Source organism: Ranitomeya variabilis, chromosome 3, assembly GCF_051348905.1.
Source record: "Ranitomeya variabilis isolate aRanVar5 chromosome 3, aRanVar5.hap1, whole genome shotgun sequence".
Lineage (NCBI taxonomy): Eukaryota > Metazoa > Chordata > Amphibia > Anura > Dendrobatidae > Ranitomeya > Ranitomeya variabilis.
In genome coordinates, this window is record NC_135234.1 from 544,764,475 (window position 1) to 544,787,486 (window position 23,012).

The window sequence follows — 23,012 nt, forward strand, 5'->3', positions numbered from 1 at the left end:
GCATTCCCAACCTTTGGTCTATGTAGATCCTGTGACAGTAGATGGTTTCATTGAGCCTTAGGACACCAGGTGGACGATCTGTCTAAGCAATCACAATGTTGTAGTCTCCTCAGGGCCTTTATGGCAGGTGCAGCAATATAGGGAATATAGCGCTCCACCTGTTATAGACAGCCTTTTATGGGTTGTCTGGGAAATTTTTTTATTTATTTAACCCAATGCTTTGGGTTAAAAATATAAAAGAAATACCTACCTCACTGCTCATTCAACACTGCCGAGCTGCTTTCCAGTCTCTTTCCCTTGCAGAGTATCACCCCTGACCTAGGGGGCCAGGGCAGAGGACATGTTCCATTTAAACTAATGAGCTTTTTCTAAAACAGTCTTACTCCTTAGACATACCATTTAATAAATAACCTGATGGCTGCTTGCAGCTGACACACAGTGTGGAAGATTACTGTATATTGTCATACATTGAGCTCAATAATAAGATAGTGTAAAGTTAGTTTTTAAGCTCCCAATAGCTTTGGCAGCTGGTAGCCAGCATAACTTATTTTTTTTAATTCCATATGTGCAAATGTCCTAAGAAATTATTCATTACAGGGGTTGTCTGGTCTAATGGTCTAAACCGAAAAGTCTGTAGTCACGCTGTGTTAGTCATTCTGGAAGAGTTCCCACAATTGATAGCATCACAGAAAGAATAGCAATATGCAATATCTATGAGCATAATTATGCATTAAAGAATGTCATTATTCTAAAATATGAAAAACTGGTCTTTGGGATAAGAAGTACCATATATACTCGAATATAAGCCGAAACACCTAATTTTACCACAAAAAACTGGGAAAACTTATTGACTCGAATATAAGCCTGGTATACATTGTCCCCTCATCCCTAGCCTGGTATTCATGGCTCCCTCATCCCTATCCTTGTATGCATGGCTCCTCAACCCTATCCTTGTTTGCATGGCCTCCTCATCGCTATCCTTCTATGCATGGCTCTTTGTCCGCATCCTGATATGCATGGCCCCCAGCAGAAAAACGTAAAAATAATCCTGCTTACCGTCCCAGTGCTCCCTTGCAGCATCTTGTTCCGATGCCAGCAGCTGTGGGGCGATCACGTGTGCCCTCTGCTAAAGAGAAATGAATATGTACTGCACTCGCAGTGAATATTAATTTCTCTTCAATAGCAGACACAGAAGTCGCAGCCACTGGTTTCCTGCAGCTGCCGGGCAATCACATGTACCTGCTACTTAAGTGAATATTCACTGCACTTCATGCCCATGGTCATAGAGGGCAGTGTATATTAATTCCCTTAAGTAGCCGCTGCAGGAAGCTGGCGGCTGCAACTACTGTGCCCGCTATTGAAGAGAAATGAATATTCACTGCGAGCGCAGTGACTATTCATTTGTCATTAGCAGCAGGCACAGGTTTCAGCCGCAACAGCCAGCTCCTGCCTCCGGTGACCTGCTGCTCCGCCGCTGCCACTCCCCCTCCATCTATTGGGACCCTCACTCAAGTATAAACTAAGGGGGGAATGTCTCAGCACAAAAAATGTGCTGAAAAACTCAGCGTATACTCGAATATATGTTAAGCTTCTAAATGTTGAGGTACCACTTGCCTGACTGGCAGAATAATATTGTAGGCATGCTTTTTTTCACAAATATTTTTACAGTTGTTCGGTGAATTATAATACCTTATGTTATTTAATTGCTTATTTTATTACCATAAATAATTACTGACTCCTTGCTTTTCCACCTATTCCTGTTCTTCCCAATCCCTTCCCCCTTTTGCCTCCCTTCCATAAGTCTCTAGTCATATTAGTTTTCCCCCCTCCCCTTCTATAAGTTTCCTTGACCTGTGATTTTTAGAATATTTGTTTAGATAAGATTATAATTTCCATACTTAAAGGGAATCTGTCGGCAGGTTTTTGCTACCTCTTGTGAGAGCAGCATTATGTAGGCAGAGTCCCTGCATCCAATGATGTATCACTTAGAACCGCTGCACCCAGTAATCTGACACAGTTTTTTGATTTAACAATGCAGCAGAGCTGAGAAAGCTGACCCCGTCCACACCAGGCTCTGTTTGTACATTGTCTATAGACATTGAGCTGCTTATAAAAAGGGGGTGGAGTCTGACGAGAGACGGCACACCAGCTAGTCACAGCAATAATTACTAGGTCATAAAACCTTCAGAGGAAGTAAATAGCACACAGCTTGACTTGTGACATGTTGAATTCTGTGTTTTAACCCCTACCTCATGCTGTCCTCAGATTACATAGCAAAACCTGCTGAGGGTCTCCACAAAATAAATTGACATGCTGCGGTCCAGAAAGACGCGCCGCATGTGCGTATACGCAGGGATGCCGGAGGCGTCATTGCACGCATAGTGGAGATGGGATTTCATAAAATCCCATCCACTATGCTGTAACACCTGGCCTCTGGGGATTGGACGCTGTGGCTGTACGCAGTATTCAATCCGCAGCGTTTACTGACAGTGGAAACATACCCTTATGCTGGCAACATCAGGTTGCCTAAAGAGGTTGGTCCTCGTTTGTAGGTTATCCTAGAGCCAAAGGATAAGGGTGACGCTTCTCAATCAGTGGGGGTCAGTACACCCATTAAGAATGAATGGAGCTGAGGTACGCATGACCAAGCACCGCTTCATTTAGATGTGGCGCTTCAGAGCTTTAGTTCCTGGAATCAATGGAGGGTCCCAGTGGTTGGACCCCCAGTGATCAGGAAGTTATCCTCTAGCCAGTGCATAAGGGACAACTTCTAAACCTGGGCAGTTTGTGATGAGTTTTCTTGCTGCAATTTTACAATTTAAAAACATGGCCGTTCTGCGATTTCTGAAAATCATAGTGTGAACATGGCCTTAAACTCACCAAATATATCACTAAGAAACAATTTCTGATAGTAATGTAACTTGAGTAAAAAGACCTTACATTTAATTCACATTTTCATCTACTTGGTGCATCCCTAAACACTCAGCCTGCTGGACATGTAAACTACACAGCACCAAGAAATCACAACAATTTTTTTTTTTTTTTTTTGGGAAAAAAGTTTACTGCAATGCTTTGCCATGACAGAAAAGATGTAATCATAGTACAGCAAAGTCTGTAACCAAAATGCAAGAAAAAAATGAGAATGTATGGTGAAAAAATTATAGTATACAGAGACCAAAACTAACTGCAGTCTGTATCTAAATATGCCGTGATAATGTACTATGGTCTCTGCTACTTGGTATCCACAATGAAGGTGATTAAAGTGCTTTGGATGTATGTAAACCTTTATGGGAACAGCAACAAAGCATGATATTGCATTGAAAAAAAGCTATATAACTTAAAAAAAAACCTAGAAAAACATTGACCTCTCTGCATATGCGCACACTTGTGTAATTTAAAGGCAAGTTTAAAAACTGGGATACAAATAAAACTTTAATCATTTGTCACTAGACTAAAGACAACAGATTTAATGTTGGCACACAAATTCAAACAGAATGTCAAAATGTATTGTACAGGATGAGACCAGCTACCTGCCGCTAACAATGGGCTACTTTACAGCAGGAAGGGGCTCATCATTAAAAAAGTTTAAAAAGTGTCTGTCCAGACAAAGGTGATAAAAAGTCATAGGGAGATAGTCTGTTGTCCTGCATGGAACAGTTGGTCGTACAAAACAGCAGCAAGGATTGGTATCAAATTGCTGCTGGAAAACAGTTGGCACTCTTGAGCTGGGAATGTTCTGACTTCAGTACAAATGGGATTCCTTATGCCTCAAGAGTCTGGAGCGACTGGCACAGTCTGTGGCACTTCGAATCACCTCCATCCACCTGTAATGGCAAAATAAACATTTAACATGCAGTAATACCAAATCATCAGCAACCGAGAACCAAAGCTCGGAACTAAACACAGCAAAGTGTACAAGTTTTGGAGACAATGCTTTGTTACATAAATTGTAAACTAAGCTAAATCAATACCAAAATCTTTCCTGCATTCAGTGTCAATGAAAAGAGTCCACAGCAGGGAGAAAGAACCAGTACTGGTCCTGCATCTTCCACTATGAGTACTTGTACTGCTAGTTATATAAAATACAGAGTTGGTGCATTATAATACTGATACATTTTGGACAATTTTTTTGAGGTTTTTATATTAACAAAATGTACCCAATAATCTGTAATACTCTATGGATGAGCAATAGGATACCGATAAATTTGGAACAAGTTTTTGGAGGTTTATATAGCAACAAAATGTGCCCAATAAGATGTAATAATACTCTATGGATGAGCAATATAATACCAAAACATTTTGAAGATTTTTGAGTGTTCTATACCAAGTAAAATGTACTCTAGACCACGGAATAGTCTATGGGTGGTCAATATAATAACAATAAAATTTAACAAGTATTTTAAGGATTGTATACCAACTAAATGTACCCAAGAACAGGTTATACTGTATGGCTAGGAAATGAAACCCAGGAAAATGGTTAAATGTTTTTTATTTAGTGTTACATATCACCTAAATGTACCTCAGAACAAGGAATATTGTATGGGTAAGAAATGTTAAGAAACAAGCAAAATATTCAAAAGCTTTTTTCTAGTGTTCTATACCACAAAAATGTGACCGAATGCACGTAATACTGTATGGATGAGTAATCTAATCCTGAACTATTTTTCTACGCTTTTTGTAAGTTTTACATACAAACGTAATGAAATCCATAAAAGAAATGTGAAAATATTTTGAAAGTGTAGTTGATGTACTTATACAGTTATAATGACTTTACAGAAAGTGCAAAGCCAGACAGAAATTATGAGGATTATCCATAGACCCCTGAAAGGAAACAACTGGCAAGCCTCATTAAAATATAGAATATTATAAACACTTTATGTGCTGTTGTCATCTGTAGGTGTGGAACAGTGTGGGCTAATCCAGGCTTTGTTCATTTTTATGAGAGTGAGCCTGTCTGCATTCTCTGTTGATAGGTGGAAGCATCTGTTATGACCCCCCCCCTCCTTGGCCCCACTAAAAATCCGCTCAGACAAGGCGCTAGTGGCAGAGCAGCACAATACCTCCAATGCATAGAGGGATAGCTGATGCAGGTGTCAGCTTTTAAAACCCAATATTTGAAAGTTGCAGCGGAATTAGGGAGTATGCTGGTTTGGTCAGCCAGGTATTGCTTGACCATCTTTAAAAACTTTTCCCTCCTTGTCAAAAATACCCAGTCATCAGGCCCTGGGCTGATGCCATGAAATTGGCCCACGCCTTTGACAGTGTACCTCTGTTGTGTGTCTCACTGGCCTCTCTTACTTGGCTGCGCAAGAAAGCTTCCTCCCTGCCGCTAACGTTGTCTTACGGGACTTTTTTCAACATATTTTCCACAATGACCTGGTATAGAACCATTTTAGAAGACCTCGCACCTCAGGTTGAAGTGATGCAAAGTTACTCCTTGTAGCATGGGTCTAGCAAGGTGAACAACCAGTACTCTTTTGTTGCCAAGATGAATGTAACGTGAGGGTCACGGAAAAGGCAGCGGTACATAAAGTCGGCCATATATGCCAAGCTCCATATAGCCAACACCTCCCTGTCTCCACCATGATGTCGACTCTCCATCTCCTCCTCCTTCTCATTCCCATCCATGTAGGAGAGATGGGACAAAGGTTGTGTGGCTACAAGCTTCTGTTGCGCTAGCCACCAGCTCCTGTTTCTCTTTCTCCATGTTTAATTGTGAGCAGCAACTGTTAAAGTAGGCACAGAAGCGTGATAGTTGCGCTGACAATGGTGCTCACTATCTTTGTGGAGTCCTCAAAGTCTTGGAGAACCAAATGTTCATCCATGCCAACTCTTCAGTTGTTATGTGCAGAGGCTGACCAGTATACCGACGGCGTATTGGAGCTGGTACTCAACCACTCGCCTCTTCTGCTCACAAAGCCTTGCCAGCGTATGCAGTGTGGAGTTCCAGCGCGTGGTAACGTCACACACCAGTCGGTGAGCTGGCACTTGCATGCACTGCTGCAGCACTGCCAGAATGGCGGCAGCTGTAGCTAACTGGTGTAAATGGGCGCTGATGCGGCATACCTTGAGCAGAAGCTCTGACAAATCTGGGTATGTTTTCAGAAACCACTGAACTACCAAGTTGAGCACATATGCCAAGCATAGTACGTATGTGAGTTTGCCAAGCTTCACAACCACCACCAGGTTCGTCTCTTATTCCTTCAAGTAACTCTGCCGCTGTGTGCAGTTTATCTCCAAGACAAATTAGCTTCAGCAGTGGCTGTTGCCTCTTCGCTGAGGCAGCGCTGCAGAACATTCAGCTTGCAGCTCATGTGTACGACATGCTCTGAGATACCACATCGGAGATGGAAGATGAGTAGTAGCTGGAAGAAGTGCAGGAGCTGCTGCAGGAGGTGGAGGAAACCCTGATAGAAGTAGGGCAGCAATCTTTGGCGTCATGAGCACATACGCCGTGCAAGGGTGTGACTAGGCCCCGGCCTCCACAATGTTCACCCAGTATGCCATCAGGGAAATGTGTCCCCGGCTGCAAGTACACGCTGGTACAAGGTGGGGATGCCACGCCGGAAGAGAAAGTGGCGGCTGGGGACCGAGTACTGAGGGACGGCGGCCGCTATGAGTCGGTGGAAGTCCTCTGTGTCTACCAGCCTAAATTACATTTCCATGGCAAGCAGCCAGGAAAAGTGCCCATTTAGCATTTGGGCCTGTGGGTGAGAACTTTCTTTTTCTTTCCAAGGCCTGGGGTAGAGACAGCTGTATGCTGGGATGGGACAAGGATTTAAAAGAGCCAGATGATGGCAAGTCAGAATGTGCAACAATAGGTACAGGGCAGGAGGCATCTGCGCCAGTGTTTTGGACAGGGGATTGGGAAGCACAGGGAAAGAGGCAGTGGTGTTACCCGATGGCACCAATTGTGGACCCAGGCATTCGGCCCACCAAGTCGGTTGCTTAGAAGACATGTGCCTGATCATGCTGGTAGTGGTTACATTCTTAATGGTCATGCCCGTGCTGATCTTTGCATGGCACAGGTTGCAAATGGATTTTGTTAGTTTCAGAACTCTCTTTAAAAAAGTCCCAGACTGGGGAACTCCTAACTCTTTGAAGGGAAAATTCAGGAGTGTCAGTGCTGTGCGGAACAGACGCCCGCCTTTTCACTCTGGTCACCCCACTGCCTGTTCCTGTCTGTTTCGGTGAAGCCGATCTCTCCCCCTAAGCATTGCTGGCCTTGTTCTGCATGCCTGCTTCCCAGGTTGAGTCTGGTCCTCCTGACTTACTGACCTAAAAACAAGACTTAGTCTTAGTCTAGAACTGTCTCATCATCATCTTCCTCCTTATCCCAAATTTGCCGTTCCCCACCATCAAGTTCTTGTGGTCGTGGCTGCTCTAAGGTTTGTGCATCACTAAACATGTTGTCCTCCTGTCCCTCTTGGCATTATTTTCTTTACAACACCTGTGAGTCACTTACTATATAAAACAATGGTGGGGAACCTTATGCCCCTGGGCCATTTATGGCCCTCGATAACCTTTTATCCAGCCCCCGGGCAGATTCTTAGGGACCGCAGTGCTTTGGCAGGGAGTTGTTTTTTGAGTGCCACCAGCTCATTAATTTCTTGTTGCTCTGTTAGCACACATACGCAGTGTTCATTGGAAGCGCAAGTTGAGCACGAAACAGCTGTCGTTCAGTGCGGTTTCCACTTGAAAGCCTCCCCCTGCCTCTGTTTTACATGTGTCCAAAATAAAAGGACATTGTGGGACGATGAGTGCCATGCTCTCTTTTTGTACATGGTGAATTTGGACATGCTTGATTTTCAGCTGATCGGCACCCATGTGCCTGGAGTTTTAACAAGCCTCGTGTCCTTGGAGTTGCACAGCGGTGCAGTTTATCTTCCTTTTTTCTACATTTATCTACATTTATCTTTCATCTGTCTTCCTCTATAACCACTTGACTCTACATCAATGTTTGGAGTCACTATGTATATGCTATCTTTTTATTGAACTGAGCCATTATAAGGACATCAACAGTGCCTTCAACCTGCTAGAGCACTAAGCACTTTAGCTCTCCTCTATTATTCTCTAACTCAATAGAGAGGGACAGTAGGTACAGCCGCCGATGAGTGGGGGCACCAATCTCGTCATCATAGGATGCCAACCCCCGCAGAGTCAGGTAGGCAATCAGAGCGCAGGGACAGGTCGGTAATATCTATAGATATTGTTCCAGCACTGTGTCTCAGTTTATTTGGACACACAGATCAATCGTCATTCCATCTAGACCATACTAAATTGATATTCAGATATAAGCATATCTTGCATATATCCTCTAAGTCCCACCTACCTAGTGATTATCCACTGCCTTGATCAGGGCCTAATAGGGCTAGCAGGGTGAGCTGTCAACGAGCAGGGGCGCCATTGCATAGGTATATAGGGTGCCAACCTCCACTGGTAGGGAGGCTCAGCGTTTTACAGGGTCAGGCACCTCCCTGTGGTGTTTATATTTTTCAATCTTTTGTGATGGTATTTTTTCCCACGTTGTATTTGACATTTTATTGATGTGAAATAAAAGTTATATTTTAACTTTAGAAAGTTTAGAGTATTACGGTGAGCTAGTACCCAGCTCATGCTTCTGGAGACACGTACCTGAAAATTAGGCAGGCTCTCATCGCTACGGAAATGCCAAACGTGGATGCTAAATGTTGTTTAGGTACACTGTGGCTCAGAAGGGAGGGGGGCATTTGGATTTGGGAGCGGAGAATTTGCTGAATTTCTTTTGGGGGCGAGGAGCCATTTTGCTTTTCCAGAGCCTTTGTTGTACTATGAGTAACGTGGAAGTCCCCTATATTTCTGTTTAACAGATGACGGACCTGAGTGGGGACTTGCTTTTTTTTTGTGGATTGATTGGAAGCTTTTGTTGGGAACATTTTACATAACATGTGGGATTACATTTATCCGGCGCTCTAAGGGCGCTTTGGGGTTTCCATCTAAATCTCAGAGTAACAATAATGTGCACCAAGCCTTACTACGATCTGTGGGGGCAGAATTAAAAAAAAAAAAAAAAATCAACAGCAGGACAAGAATTGTATTTATTTTTTACACCATTCCTTGTGTGGTATAAGTGATTAGGTAACTTTTTTCTTTGGGTCGGTGCGATTACAGAGATACCAGGTTTATATGTTTGGCTGCTGTCACACACTAAAAAAAACGCTTTTTATTGCATAAACTAGTGCACAGCCAGATTTTGAGAACTAAAATTTTTCTATATTTCGACTGACATGTTATGGCTTGTTTTTTGAGAGACGAGCTAAATTTTTTATTGTTATTATTTTCAGGTACATGACATTTTTTCATCGCTTTCTATTCCAATTTTTTGGAGATCGAAAGAACAAAAACCAGCAATTCAGGATTTTTTTTATGCCGTGCCACGTGTGGCAAAACGTATCAAGGCAGTTTTATTCTTCCGGTCAGAATGATTACAGCGATACCACATTTATATATTTTTTTATGTTTTGGCGCTTTTACACAATAAAAACTATTTTATAGAAAAAAATTATTTGTGCATCGCTTTAGGCCGGCGTCACACTGGTGAGTTTTACGGACGTATGAGCGCATAAACTACGTCCGTAAAATTCGCATTACACACGGCCCAATGAATCTCTATGGCCCAGCTCATATCTGCCGTATATTACGCATCCGTAATATACGGTCTTGTACGGCTGTAGAAAATCACAGCATGCTGCGTTTGTCACCGTATTGCGCAAAAAAATCGCCAATGAAAGTCTATGGGGGCGAGAAAAATACGGATTCCACACGGACCAGCAGTGTGACTTGCGAGAAATACGCAGCGGTGTTAGTGAAAAGCCGGTAATTCAATTGCCGGCTTTTCATTTCTCCTTCACAAACCTGACATGACATGAGACATGGTTTACATACAGTAAACCATCTCATATCCCCTTTTTTTGCATATTCCACACTACTAATGTTAGTAGTGTGTATGTGCAAAATTTGGGTGCTGTAGCTGCTAAAATAAAGGGTTAAAAGTTGGAAAACTTGGAAAAGTTCCCACGCTCGAGTTCATATGAGTTCATCCAGCAGAGAGTACAGATCACCCAGCTTTCCTTTCAGCACCCGGGGTTTACAGGCGTGAGCGAGTGCTTTAGCACAGCTCCTGCCTGTAAAATGATTTAACCCCTTTAGATGGATTTACTTCGTGGGACGTGACAGTTCATCAGAAGGTATGTATATTGTTGGTTTATTATTTTGCAGAGCGAGGGTCTTCAGGTGGATTGAGAGAGCAATCAAATATTAAAACAACCTGTGTGTTTATTTCATTAAAATACTTTGTAATCATGTGTGTGTTTTTTTAACCCTTTCATACAATTGGATTAATAATGGATAGGTGACATAATTGACGCCTCTCCATTATTAATCTGGCTTAATGTCACCTTCCAATTGCAAGGTGACATTAACCCTTCATTACCCCATATCCCACCGCTACACGGGAGTGGGAAGAGAGTGGCCAAGTGCCAGAATAGGCGCATCTTCCAGATGTGCCTTTTCTGGGGTGGCTGGGGGCAGATGTTTGTAGCCAGGGGGGGCCAATAACCATGGACCCTCTCCTGGCTATTAATATCTGCCCTCAGTCACTGGCTTTACCACTCTGGCGGAGAAAATTGCGCGGGAGCCCACGCCATTTTTTTCCGCCATTTAACCCTTTATTTTAGCAGCTACAGCGCCCAAATTTTGCACATACACACTACTAACATTAGTAGTGTGGAATATGCAAAAAAAAGGGGATATGAGATGGTTTACTGTATGCAAACCATGTCTCATATCCTGTCGGGTTTGGGAAGGAGAAATGAGAAGCCGGCAATTGAATTACCGGCTTTTCACATATATCGCGCTGAATTAAATATAAATACAGAATATATATACACTCACTGGCCACTTTATTAGGTACACCTGTCCAACTTCTTGTTAACACTTAATTTCTAATCAGCCAATCACATGGCGGCAACTCAGTGCATTTAGGCATGTAGACATGGTCAAGACAATCTCCTGCAGTTCAAACCGAGCATCAGTATGGGGAAGAAAGGTGATTTGAGTGCCTTTGAACGTGGCATGGTTGTTGGTGCCAGAAGGGCTGGTCTGAGTATTTCAGAAACTGCTGATCTACTGGGATTTTCACGCACAACCATCTCTAGGGTTTACAGAGAATGGCCCGAAAAAGAAAAAAAATCCAGTGAGCGGCAGTTCTGTGGGCGGAAATGCCTTGTTGATGCCAGAGGTCAGAGGAGAATGGGCAGACTGGTTCGAGCTGATAGAAAGGCAACAGTGACTCAAATCGCCACCCGTTACAACCAAGGTAGGCCTAAGAGCATCTCTGAACGCACAGTGCGTCGAACTTTGAGGCAGATGGGCTACAGCAGCAGAAGACCACACCGGGTACCACTCCTTTCAGCTAAGAACAGGAAACTGAGGCTACAATTTGCACAAGCTCATCGAAATTGGACAGTAGAAGATTGGAAAAACGTTGCTTGGTCTGATGAGTCTCGATTTCTGCTGCGACATTCGGATGGTAGGGTCAGAATTTGGCGTAAACAACATGAAAGCATGGATCCATCCTGCCTTGTATGGAGCATCTTTGGGATGTGCAGCCGACAAATCTGCGGCAACTGTGTGATGCCATCATGTCAATATGGACCAAAATCTCTGAGGAATGCTTCCAGCACCTTGTTGAATCTATGCCACGAAGAATTGAGGCAGTTCTGAAGGCAAAAGGGGTCCAACCCGTTACTAGCATGGTGTACCTAATAAAGTGGCCGGTGAGTGTATATGTGTCTCAATGATAGATATATATATACTGTATATATGTTTTAACGAACATTTGAGCACATAAATCCATTAGATGTCGGTTTTGCAAGCCTGCGAGAAAATATCGCAGTACGGATGCCATACGGATTACATACGGAGGATGCCATGCGCAAAATACGCTGACACACCCTACCTACGGATGACATACGGATCATTATTTTGGGAACATTTCTCCGTATTACGGCCGTAAAAAACGGACCGTATTGTCTTACGCTGAGTGACGCCGGCCTTATTCTGAGAGCTATAACTTTTTTATTTTTCCACTGATGGAGCTGTATGGCGGCTTGTTTTTTGTGGGACAAGATGATGTTTTCAGCGTTACCGTTTTTATTTACATTTGTCTTTTTCATGGAGTTTCCGTCTACTTTTTGTTCAGCAGTATGATGAAAAAGCATTTTTTTTGCCCCATTTTTTATTTACCGTATTTTTTGGATTATAAGACACACTTTTTTTCTTCAAATTTGTGAGGAAAATCGGGGTGCATCTTATATTCTGAAGTGAATTTACTGGGGGGTCGGCGGCAGTGGAGCAGGGTTACAGGAGGCAGAATCGCCGCTGCAGGAGTCCGCCAGCGGTGGCAGCATGAGCGTCTTCAAAGATCTCAATCTGTGTATGTGCCACCTCCGGCAGCCATTTTCCTGAAGCCCACAGCAGGGATATCATAAGGAAAATGGACTCCGCTCACTGACGCCGACACCTGTGATCCCAGGCACCGCAGTATCGCCCACTCCTGCCTCCGCCAACCTCTTGAAGGAGAGGCCCTGCCTCCAGTGAATTTGCTCCGCCACAGGTTAAACTGCCAGAAGCGGTGTAGGCACCGCTCCAGCCAGTGAGAGTCGGGTGACAGCTGTGGTATCAACTGAACAGCCGGAGGAAATCGGAGAAAACATGGTAATGGGTTCTACTTACAAGCAAGATGCTCAACAATTACTATTTTAGGGTAAAATAGGGCTCCACATTCTGGGACAATCTTCTATATTGATGAGTTAACCCTAGAAGAGGCCAGCCATAAAAGATGGGTGGTGTCTAACGGTTATTTAACCACAACAAGTGGTCTCTGAGAAGCTAGAAGGCTGAAAGATTATGTAACAATCAACTCATGCGAGAACATTTTTTAAAGCAAGCAGTTCCTGTGACTGAGTAGACCAAATCACATGCAGCCATGGATAAAAAAATTATCAGAAAAATCTGAATTGGAATAATGAGCTCTACAAAAAATCTAAATGAAATGTGATTTTCAAATATTCATAAAGTTAAATTGTGTATTCCCTTACGGAGAAGCAGGAATTACATATAGTATTGGGCCCCCTAGTGAAGAAGCAGGGGATTAATCGCTCATAAATTTAAGTCTTAAGTGATGCGTTCGTGTTTGGTGTAGGCGTGCTTTCAGCTTTTATAAACAGCACATAGGCACTTTATATTCTATGGCTCATTTTACAGGTCCTACTTGGTCCAAATTGCAGTCACCAATTCTAAAGAATGGGCCCCCTATTAAAACAGACAGCACAGGGATGTCATCCATGTTACATGTGCGAGCTATCCTTTTGAAAAGTGAGCCCATTTTTGTCTGGGTGCATGCATGTTTGAAAACCGGACGTGTGAATAAGGCTTGACAAAAATGGCAATTACATGTAAAATGGTTTATGTCTTCAATCAGTACTCTGCGCATTATTATGCAGTTGTTCCTCATTTGTTCAAGTAGCAGTTTAAAAATGATGGTCTAAGACCTAAAATAAAAGGGTTTGTCTATTTTTCCCCAAGGAAAGATGGTGGGTTGTGACTGGTACTGCAGTTTAGCTTCATTACCGTGAATGCTGAGGATTTGCAATACCAGACATAAAAAATACTATCTCCTTGTGGACATCACGTTTGGTTTGTGGATTTTTCCAGTAATGTTGGAAAGTAACATATTTGCATTTTTGGTGCCATAATGTCCTGTAAAAGGAAAGGTTGTATTTTTAAGTGGAGTGTGACAGACTTCATATACTGCGAACCACCATAGAAAATGCGGCTACTGTACCTAGAAAACACTACGCTAATTCAGCAGTGAAAGACACAGTCCTTTACAGTTACCTTTCAAAGGTGTATTCATTTTCGGCCCTGAAGTAGTAGACATGAGACTTGAAGTGCAGCTTAAAGACGTAATCCTTGTGAATATTCTCTGATTCAGAGGGAATGGTGAGTGAGTACCCCAACAATGGCAGACTGGCTAGTGGGTGGCTGTCCTGAAAAGAAGAACATACAATATACATGATTTTCCTTTCCTTCCTGGGACTTTAGAATTAGTAAGCTCTCCTTAGTATACGGCATCAATCATCGGACTGCTGGCACCGTGCTGCACTGTAAAGCCAGAACCAGGAGTGGGTGACAAATACAGAAGTGGTGCACGGGCTTCTATTACACTTCTCTGATTGTGTAAGCCAAAATCAGGAGTGGAACATACTGGGGTGGCCTACCTGGCAGCTCCGTCCACCATGGTGTGGAAGGGGAAAGCTGCAGTACCATTCGTGGCCATTACACAACGTAAGGTACTGTTGTGTGCCAGGTTCGGGGTGCTCTGCCCTTTCCATCAGTTTGTCCTGGGGGTACATACCCAACTCTTAAGTGATCTACTGCTAGAAGACTGCCATAGTTGTGTAGCAGACAGTCACAATTTTTTTGTTATTTAAAGGGGACTTCATATGATGTTATGGCATATCGCTACAAATGACAGGAGCTGTGCTGCAGTTCCTTTCTCTGCAGCCTCTCAATTCTTGAGATCATGTAGGTACCTGACATCAATCCCCTACTAAGCTATATGCCAGCACTTTCTAGGGTAGGAAAATCCCTATAACTAAAGCGCTGTCTCAGAAACAATACAGCTCATATCACTATTAAACAGAATAAAAAAATGAACAAGCAGAAAAATATGGACCCCAAAAGACATGATGTTTAAAGGTGAACAATTGATTTAAGAGCAAACATGGAAGAAACAAACAAGGAAAAAAACCTGGAAATCTGCAAAACCAGGTCAGTGTCCATGCACCACACCAAATGCCCTGACAATCAGCCAGAGGAGGGTATTGCTGGTTCAGTGGAGGCTAAGGAGCTGTAAGTGCATCCTCACGTCCCAATGCACTTCCAACACAACTTCTCACTGCTGGAACAGCACAATGGGGTCATAATGGGATGGACAGGCTTAGCTATGAAATAGCTGTGCAATCATTCATGGTGTAATGGCTGGGATAACAGTTTCTGACAGGTAGCCTTTATACGAAATCGGACACTAGGTTTTTGCTACCTCATGTGAGAACAGCATAATATACAGACACAAACTCTGATTCAAATAATGTGTCCCTTACTGGTCTGGTTAGTGTATTTTTTTATAAAAGTCATTGTTCTATTAGAAGGAGAATATAATCCAGCCCCGCCCCACTGATTGACAACTTTCTGCCTATGCACAGTGTACACAGAAAGCTTCCAATCAGTTATGTGAATTAGCATTCAGAGCACTTGTAAAGCTGCAGCAGATAAAACAGGGATTTTATCAAAACTACTCAGCAAGTGATACATCACTGAAATCAGGGTCTCTGCCCCTACTTCATGCTGCTCTCAGGTGGGGTAGCGAACGCCTGGTGACAGATTCCATGTAAAGGTTAATGCTATTAACATGGAGGTTAATAGTGTTAGGAAGGTGCTTGGCTGTCATACTGAAAGTGTGAAACCCAGGAGAAAATAAACTATATTTCTCCCAAAAGCCTCTGGTTTTCAATCATACAGAGGTGCCAGCTCGGTTACAGTCACAGCTTAGTACACAGAGTGCGATGGCTGGAAGCACACCCTGGAACTTTGACTGACAGCCGGCTCTGCACTAATGCACTGTAAAGTATTCTGTCAGATAAAATGTCAAGGCGTTTTTACAGGCGCCGCTCATTGTGCCGATTCGCACGTCTGTGTGACTGAAGGCCGGTGACTCCCAAGTGGAATAAAGTTCATGTTCTCCTGGGTGCCGCACTTTCAGTATGGTGGCCAGGCACCTCCATAATGCTATTAACCTGCAGCTTAACATTATATCTGCAGGTTAATAGATATATCAGTCATCACAGGTTCCCCTTTAAGGGAAAACTGGATTTCTTCAACAGAATGATGTTGTTATAGGTACTGATCACTAGTGATGAGCACAAGTGCTCACTACTGAAGTTTGCAGAGGGTGCTCGGGTATGCACAGAGAATCGTGGGTGCTAGAGTGGCATGTTCAAGTCCAGGCGGCTGCATGGTTAGCTGCTGTTAGAAGGATTGCCTGACATACACGGGGAATCCCCCCATGTTTTGAACTGAGGATTTAATTAGTGTATCATCACAGTGGAGTCCATTGTCATCAGGATATTATGGATCCATCACTTTTATCTACAGTAGATACACTGCTTGCCCCATGGCGAAATACTATAATACTGCTGAGGTTGGGATGATGCTACAAACTTACTTGGTGTGATTTGTAGAAAAACAGGCAGAAGTTTGTGAACACCACCCAGAGCTTCTGCCAGCCATTGCTATTCTTGAATTTTCTAAGCAGGTTTCCTGATAACTGATTCTGCAATTTATACAGACAGATGAAGTTACATACGGTAATATGAATGCAAATGTATGTTCAAAATGCAAATAAAAAAGTTAGCCAAGAATCAGAATAACATTTCATTAAAATTTAATCTCCCTTTTACGGAGTCATTAACTTAGTACACTGGCAGGAATGCCAAAATGTTTTAAAAAGGATTTGCTGCCATCTGCTGGAATATTTGCATATATTTTGCACATACTCTGGTACTTTCATTGGCAAAGTCCAGTCTACAAAAAAACAACTGAAGAACTATAATGCAACTCCATTTTCCCCTCTATTTAATAACTCCAAACTTTATATACCATAAAAAATGTAAGGATAGTAGGAAAATCAAATAAAATACAAAAATGCATTGTATCACATAAAAGTCAGTTTTAGATAGAATGACACAGATTTAAAAATAGTCACTGGAAAATGTAAGTTTGGACTGCCGATAAACTATACCCAATCGTGCTTTGATACTAGTAAAAATATCCAACCACAAATATGCACTAGAGTAGAGCCATGTAGATATTCCTCCCAAGTATCAGCCCTCCACAACACATTAGGTGTAATTTTAAATCTAGTATACAAATACACTGTATATATATATATATATATACCTCAACAGCAAAACTAAAATCAATGACTGAGACACTAGTGTTCCGATGCCAGCAGACATGCACTGTTGTGTTTCCTCGGTGAGGCGATTGTCTTTCTAGGGATGACCGAGAAGCGCTTAAATCATCTTCAGATTCCTGATCCACGGGGCCCTCTTCGGGAGATTCTACAACACACAATGACGGAGGGACATTTACTATTGCATTTAAGCTAGACTCTAATCATAAATTGCTCCACAATCTTAGCACACAATACTAGAACAATTTTTAATTTATAAATGTGACAAAAAACAGGATTTTTGGTTGCTTACTGTAAAATCTGTTTCTCGGAGCCTTCATTGGGGGACACAGGAACCATGGGTGTATGCTGCTGCCACTAGGAGGCTGACACTATGCACAAAAAAAGTTAGCTCCTCCTCTGCAGTGTACACCCCACCGACAGGAAGTAAGATATTCAGTTAGTGAAAAAGCAGTAGGAGAAAAACAATAAGATTGAAATAACAATCACAAACATGAGAACTGTAAACACGAGAACAGTCATAGAACACAGAACCACAGAAACTGAACAACATGGGAGGGTGCTGTGTCACCCAATGAAGGCTCCGAGAAACAGATTTTACGGTAAGCAACCAAAAATCCTGTTTTCTCTATCGCCTCTCAATGGGGGACACAGGAACCATGGGATGTCCCAAAGCAGTCCTTGGGGTGGGAAAAACAGACTTCCATCAGGTCAGAGGACTCACCACTGCCGCCTGCAATATCCTTCTGCCTAAGCTGGCGTCCGCCGAAGCATAGGTATGGACCCTGTAAAATTTGTCGAACGTGTGGATGGAAGACCAGGTTGCCACTTTGCAAAGCCGTACCGCCCAGGAAGCGCCGACTGCCCGGGTAGAGTGAGCCATTATCCCAGGAGGGGGCACTCTGTTCTTGACCTGGTAAGCCTCCAAAAATTGCCTTTCTGATCCAGCGAGCAATAGTCGCCTTGGAAGCCGGCAGGCCTCTACGCGTGCCATCAGGAATGACAAAAGGAGAATCCATCTTCCGGAAAACGGCCGTTCTAGCCAGGTAGATCCTCACTGCCCTGACGAGGTCCAGCTTGTTCAACGATCGCTCCAAAGGATGAGTCAGAGCTGGACAAAAGGAAGGTAGAACGATGTCCTCGTTGAGGTGGAAACCACCGTAGGAAGGAAAAAGGACTTAGGCCTGAGGATCACCTTGTCCTGGTGGATAACCAAGAAGGGAGGTCAGCAACAAAGGGCCGCCAAATCGGAAACGCGGCGGATCGAAGTGATGAAGACGTTAGTTACGACCTTCCTTCAAGGAGTAGCCCACGCGGTCACTCCATACAGGGCCCCCGTGGATTCATGGGTTTTAAAGCTGGTGCTGGACGTTCTAGTTTTCCCTGTCAGTTCTATCTTGGAAGGTGGCTTACCTTCCAAGATAGAACTGACAGGGAAAACTAGAACGTCCAGCACAAGCTTTAAAACCCATGAATCCACGGGGGCCCTGTACGGAGTGACCGCGTGGGCTACTCCTTGAAGGAAGGTCGTAACTAACGTCTTCTGAAAAGGGAAGGAGAGCGCAGAAACCTGGCCCTTTAGGGAACTAAGAGCGAGGCCCGAATCCAGTCCTGCCTGAAGGAAAGCCAAAATGGAAGGCAGGGAAAGGAACAAAGATGAAACGCGGTTGGACTCGCACCAACGGAAGTAAGCCTTCCAGGTACGATAGTAGATCCTGGAAGACGAAGGCTTCCTAGCCTGGATCATAGTGTGAATCACCCGGATCGAAAGGCCGGACGCTCTTAGAACTGCGGTCTCAACAGCCACGCTGTTAAACTGAGCGACCGAGAATTCGGGTGGCAGATCGGACCCCGAGACAGCAGATCGGGTCTGTCTGGAAGGCGCCCGCGAGAAGATTGATGATCTCCGCAAACCAAGATCTCCTGGGCCAGTCCGGGGCGATTAGAATGGCAGGCACCCCTTCTGCCTTGATCTTTTCCAACAGCTTGGGAAAACAAGGGCAGAGGTGGAAACAGATAGGGGAGCACGAACTGAGACCAAGGAGTGGCCAGAGCGTCAACACCACTGCGAGAGGATCGCGGGACCTTAGGACGACCCGAGGGACCTTCCTGTTCATTCGGGATGCCGTGAGGTCCACTTCCAGAGTCCGCCATCGAAGAAAAATCTGATGGAAGACCTCCAGAAACAAGGACCATTCCCCTGCTGTGAGGGCCTCACGGCTGAGGAAGTCGGCGGCCTAATTGTCCACGCCAGGGACATGCACCGCAGATCTCGCCAGGACCGTTGAGTCTGCCCGAAGGAGGATCCTGGATACCTCGACCGAGAACTCCGAGTCCCCTCTGGTGGTTGACATATGCCACAGCTGTGGCATTGTCCGTCTGGATTCGAATTGGCAGACTCCTGAGAATCCTTACCTAGTGAAGAAAAGACAGAAAGATGACCCGGAACTCGAGGACATTGAACGGCAGAAAAAACTCCTGTGCCGATCAACGACCCCGAAAAGTCAGGTGACAATGCCCCGCACCTCGGCCGAGCAGGTTGGCGTCCGTCGTCACCACCTGCCACAGAACTGGAAGGAAGGATCTGCCCTGGGATATGAGAGGTGACCTTGGCCACCAGTTGAGGAACAGTTTGACCCGGGGAGAAAGCCAGATCGGACGATGCAGAGAGAAGACAGACCTGTCCCACTGTGATAGAATAGCCTGCTGAAGAGGTCTTGAGTAAGATGGGCGAAGGGGATCGCTTCCAATGTTGCAACCATCCTCACCAGGACCCTCATGGCCAATCGGAAAGGAGGGAAGCCGAGAACCCTGGAGCAAGCGAACTTCCCGACGAAGGAGGGATATCTTGTCTTCGGGAAGGAACACTCTGGTCCGACAAGTGTCGAAGAACATGCCCAGAAATACGAGGCGCTGAGAAGGAACAAGACCGGACATCTTCCTGTTGACGAGCCACCCGAAACGGGCTAGAGTGTCGAGGACTATGGATAGACTTTCGGAAGCCTGAGACAGAAATTCCTGAGCCTCCATGGAAGCGATTACTGAACGAGGGGATTCCATCCTGAAGTGTCCCATACGAAACTTCTTGTTCAGCAATTTAAGATTCAGACTGGGACAATTCTTGTCCTTTTTCGGTACAAAGACATTCGAAGAGAAGCCTGTGAACCGTTCCTTTTCTGGGACAGGAACGATTATCCCGGATCTAAGGAGGGAAACAATGGCTGCAAAGAAACCCAGGACAAGAGGGGGGTCTCTTGGAGGTCGGGATTCGAAGAAACGATCCCGGGCCCGTGAAATGAATCTATTTTGTATCCAGGGGATACAAGATCCTTGACCCGTGCGTCCTCTACTGAGGAGACCCGGACGTCCCTGAGGAAGAGGAGACGGCTGCCCAGCCTGGGAAACGGGATGGGGTCTAGTTGTGAGTCATGCCTAGGTGGATCGTCCAGTCCTAGACCTGGAGGATCTACCTTGGGAGTAGCGGGAAACACCAGGAAGGAGTGGGTTTGAAGGATACCTTCTCCTCTTAATGTGCCTGTGGCCTCTGCTGTTGGGAAAAGGAATCTGATGCCGCCTTACGACGGAAAAGGCCGAAAAGACCAAAGTTGCCGCCTAGGGGGAGGTAGGCGAGGTCTGGACTGGGGGAGAAGGGAACTGGTGCCCCCGGTGGCGTCCTTAATAATTTGGTCCAGCTTGGAATCGAAAAGACGAGATCCTTGAAAAGACGAGATCCTTGAAAAGGCAGGCTGGTAAGGGACTTCTTTGATGACAAGTCCGCCTGCCAGGCCTTGAGCCAAACGGTGCGACGGCTGGCAACATTACTGGGCGCCTGAGCGGCAAAAGACGCAGCGTCCAGGGAGCGGAAACCAAATATTCCCCGGCGTGAGTAATCTGGGTGGCAAGTTCCGCCAGCTATTCTGGTGGAGCTCCGGCTTGAATGCCCCAACGGAGTTGTGTAGCCCATTCGGATACAGACTTCGAAACCCAAGTGGAAGCAAAGGTCGTGCATAGGGAAGATGCGGCAGCTTCAAAAACGACTTTGCAAAGGATTCAATGATCCTGTCGATGGAATCTTTCAGAGACGCCCCACCGGACAGCGTGAGGACTGTGTTGGTGACAAGTCTAGAAGCCGGCGGATCCACAGAGGGAGAAGTCATTCTCTATCGCCTCTCATTCCAGTTGGCGATGAGATCCAGAGGAAAGGGATATAAGACGCCAAGGCGCTTGCCTCTTTGGAAACGTCTGGTCGAATTCTCTCCTTCTCTGGCCAGAAGCTCATCGACTTCAGGATGAGGAGCGAATACCTTGGGAGGTAGTTTAGATCGTCTAAACGAAACCGCCTGATCTGCGGGTTCCGTAGAGGAATCTTTGATGCCACAGGTCTGATTGGCGCTCCAATGAGGCTTTGAACCATATCCCTCATGCTAGCGATTTGGTTCGAATCCGGTCCCAAATTATCCTCCGAAGGCGCATCAGAGAAAGCCTTGCCTGACTCCGGGGAGGAGGACCAGGGGGAAGTCAACCACAGAGAAGGACCGTGGGGAGAGATGGACCGAGACGAGAACTCAGACTGGCATTCCTGTCTGGATCTTTTGCGACCTGTATTGGAAGTCTCGGATGGATCTTCTTGCGACCCACTGGCTACTACGGAAGTCTGCAGGGGCAACTGATCGAGCACGGACACAAGGGTCTGGGACACCCGTGTGAGATCCGCTACTTATAGAGGCAGAGAGGAGGCCCAGCCTAGGGTGGGGACTTCACTCTCAGGCGGAACAGCGGGGGGTCCTGTGCGGTGAGCATAATGTGGGTTGCTTCAGGCCTGCCTGAGCCTTAGTGTTTCACTAAGGCACAGGAAGTAGGGAAAAAGTAGGAGGCCGGGAGCGACCTCCCTTAAAATTAGATCGAATGGGCCCCTGAGGAAAATGTCAGAAGGTTAGGGGACAGGGGAGCAGGGGAGAGTATCAGTGCTACTCACGGCAGACGCTGCTGTTTCCAGATGGAAGGCTGCACGGCTTGGAAGATGCTCCTCAGGAACGATAGCCCCTAGTAGAACAGACAGTCACATCTGGGGCACCCTCTTGTCTGAAACTTGCTGCAGGCCTGACAGAACAGCAGTGGGGAAGCCGGTGAGGAAAGCCAGGAATTCGCGCTTTTAAGAATGGGAAACCGCCTGATCTGCATAAAGAAAAGCATCCCTGGTGCTGAAAAAAGTAACTTCAGCTGCACGGGGAGTAGTGGGCGGAGCCAACCGCCAGGCCAGGAGCACCAAGATGGTGCCGGTGGGCGGAGCTCGCCGATGATAGTCGGGCGGGAGAAAAGCCTGCCCGAGTCATGGAAAGGAAGTGTGGAGTCGCGGCGCCGGCAGTAGGCCCCGGTAGAAGCCGGGGCCTAAATTTGAGGCCGGCGGCCGCGGTGCCGGGAGAAGTGCGGGCACCGGGAAAAAACGGCGCGGTTGCCAGCAAGACCAGCGCGCCGTGACAAAAAGAGGCACAGTGCGGCCGCAGGAGAAGGCGGCGCGGTTGCCTGCAAGGCCGCTGCGTCTGGACAGAAAGCAGTGCGGCCGCAGGAGAAAGCGTCATGACAGAAAGAATAGTGCGGCTGCAGGAAAGCGGCGCGGCTGCCTGTAATGCCGCAGCGCCGGGGGAGGAAATGGCGCGGCTGCCTGCATGGCTGTCGCGCCGCGCCAGAACACAGTGCGGCAGGAAAAAAGGCAGCGCGGTTGCCTGTAAGGTCACCGCGCCAGACTCAGAGATGCGGCCGCCAAAGGAAGTAGCGCGGCTGCCACACGTGGGGCCAAAAAGGCGCCGGACCAGGCCAAGGCAGCCTGGAAAAAAACTCTGCGCAGCACTGTGAAATAGGGGCGACTGCCAGATCCCAAAGGACCCCCCCAATGACCACCCCGGATCTGAGGAGGGTAGGGTATGTGGAATACTTT

General features: G+C 45.6%; 1 protein-coding gene across 4 annotated transcripts in view; it reads right to left on the minus strand.

Annotated features, from left to right (window-relative positions):
• Positions 1–3,414: 3,414 nt before the first annotated feature.
• FARP1 (FERM, ARH/RhoGEF and pleckstrin domain protein 1) overlaps positions 3,415–23,012 on the minus strand; it is a 287,123-nt gene continuing 267,525 nt past the window's right edge. For all 4 annotated transcript variants that reach the window (XM_077297120.1, XM_077297122.1, XM_077297123.1 and 1 more), the window contains exons 24-27: positions 17,062–17,225; positions 16,328–16,435; positions 13,939–14,090; positions 3,415–3,824 (exon numbers count right to left, since the gene is read on the minus strand). In XM_077297120.1, coding sequence (XP_077153235.1) covers positions 3,743–3,824; positions 13,939–14,090; positions 16,328–16,435; positions 17,062–17,225 — 506 coding nt within the window. In that variant the 3' untranslated portion in view covers positions 3,415–3,742. The remainder of the gene's footprint in view (positions 3,825–13,938; positions 14,091–16,327; positions 16,436–17,061; positions 17,226–23,012) is intronic.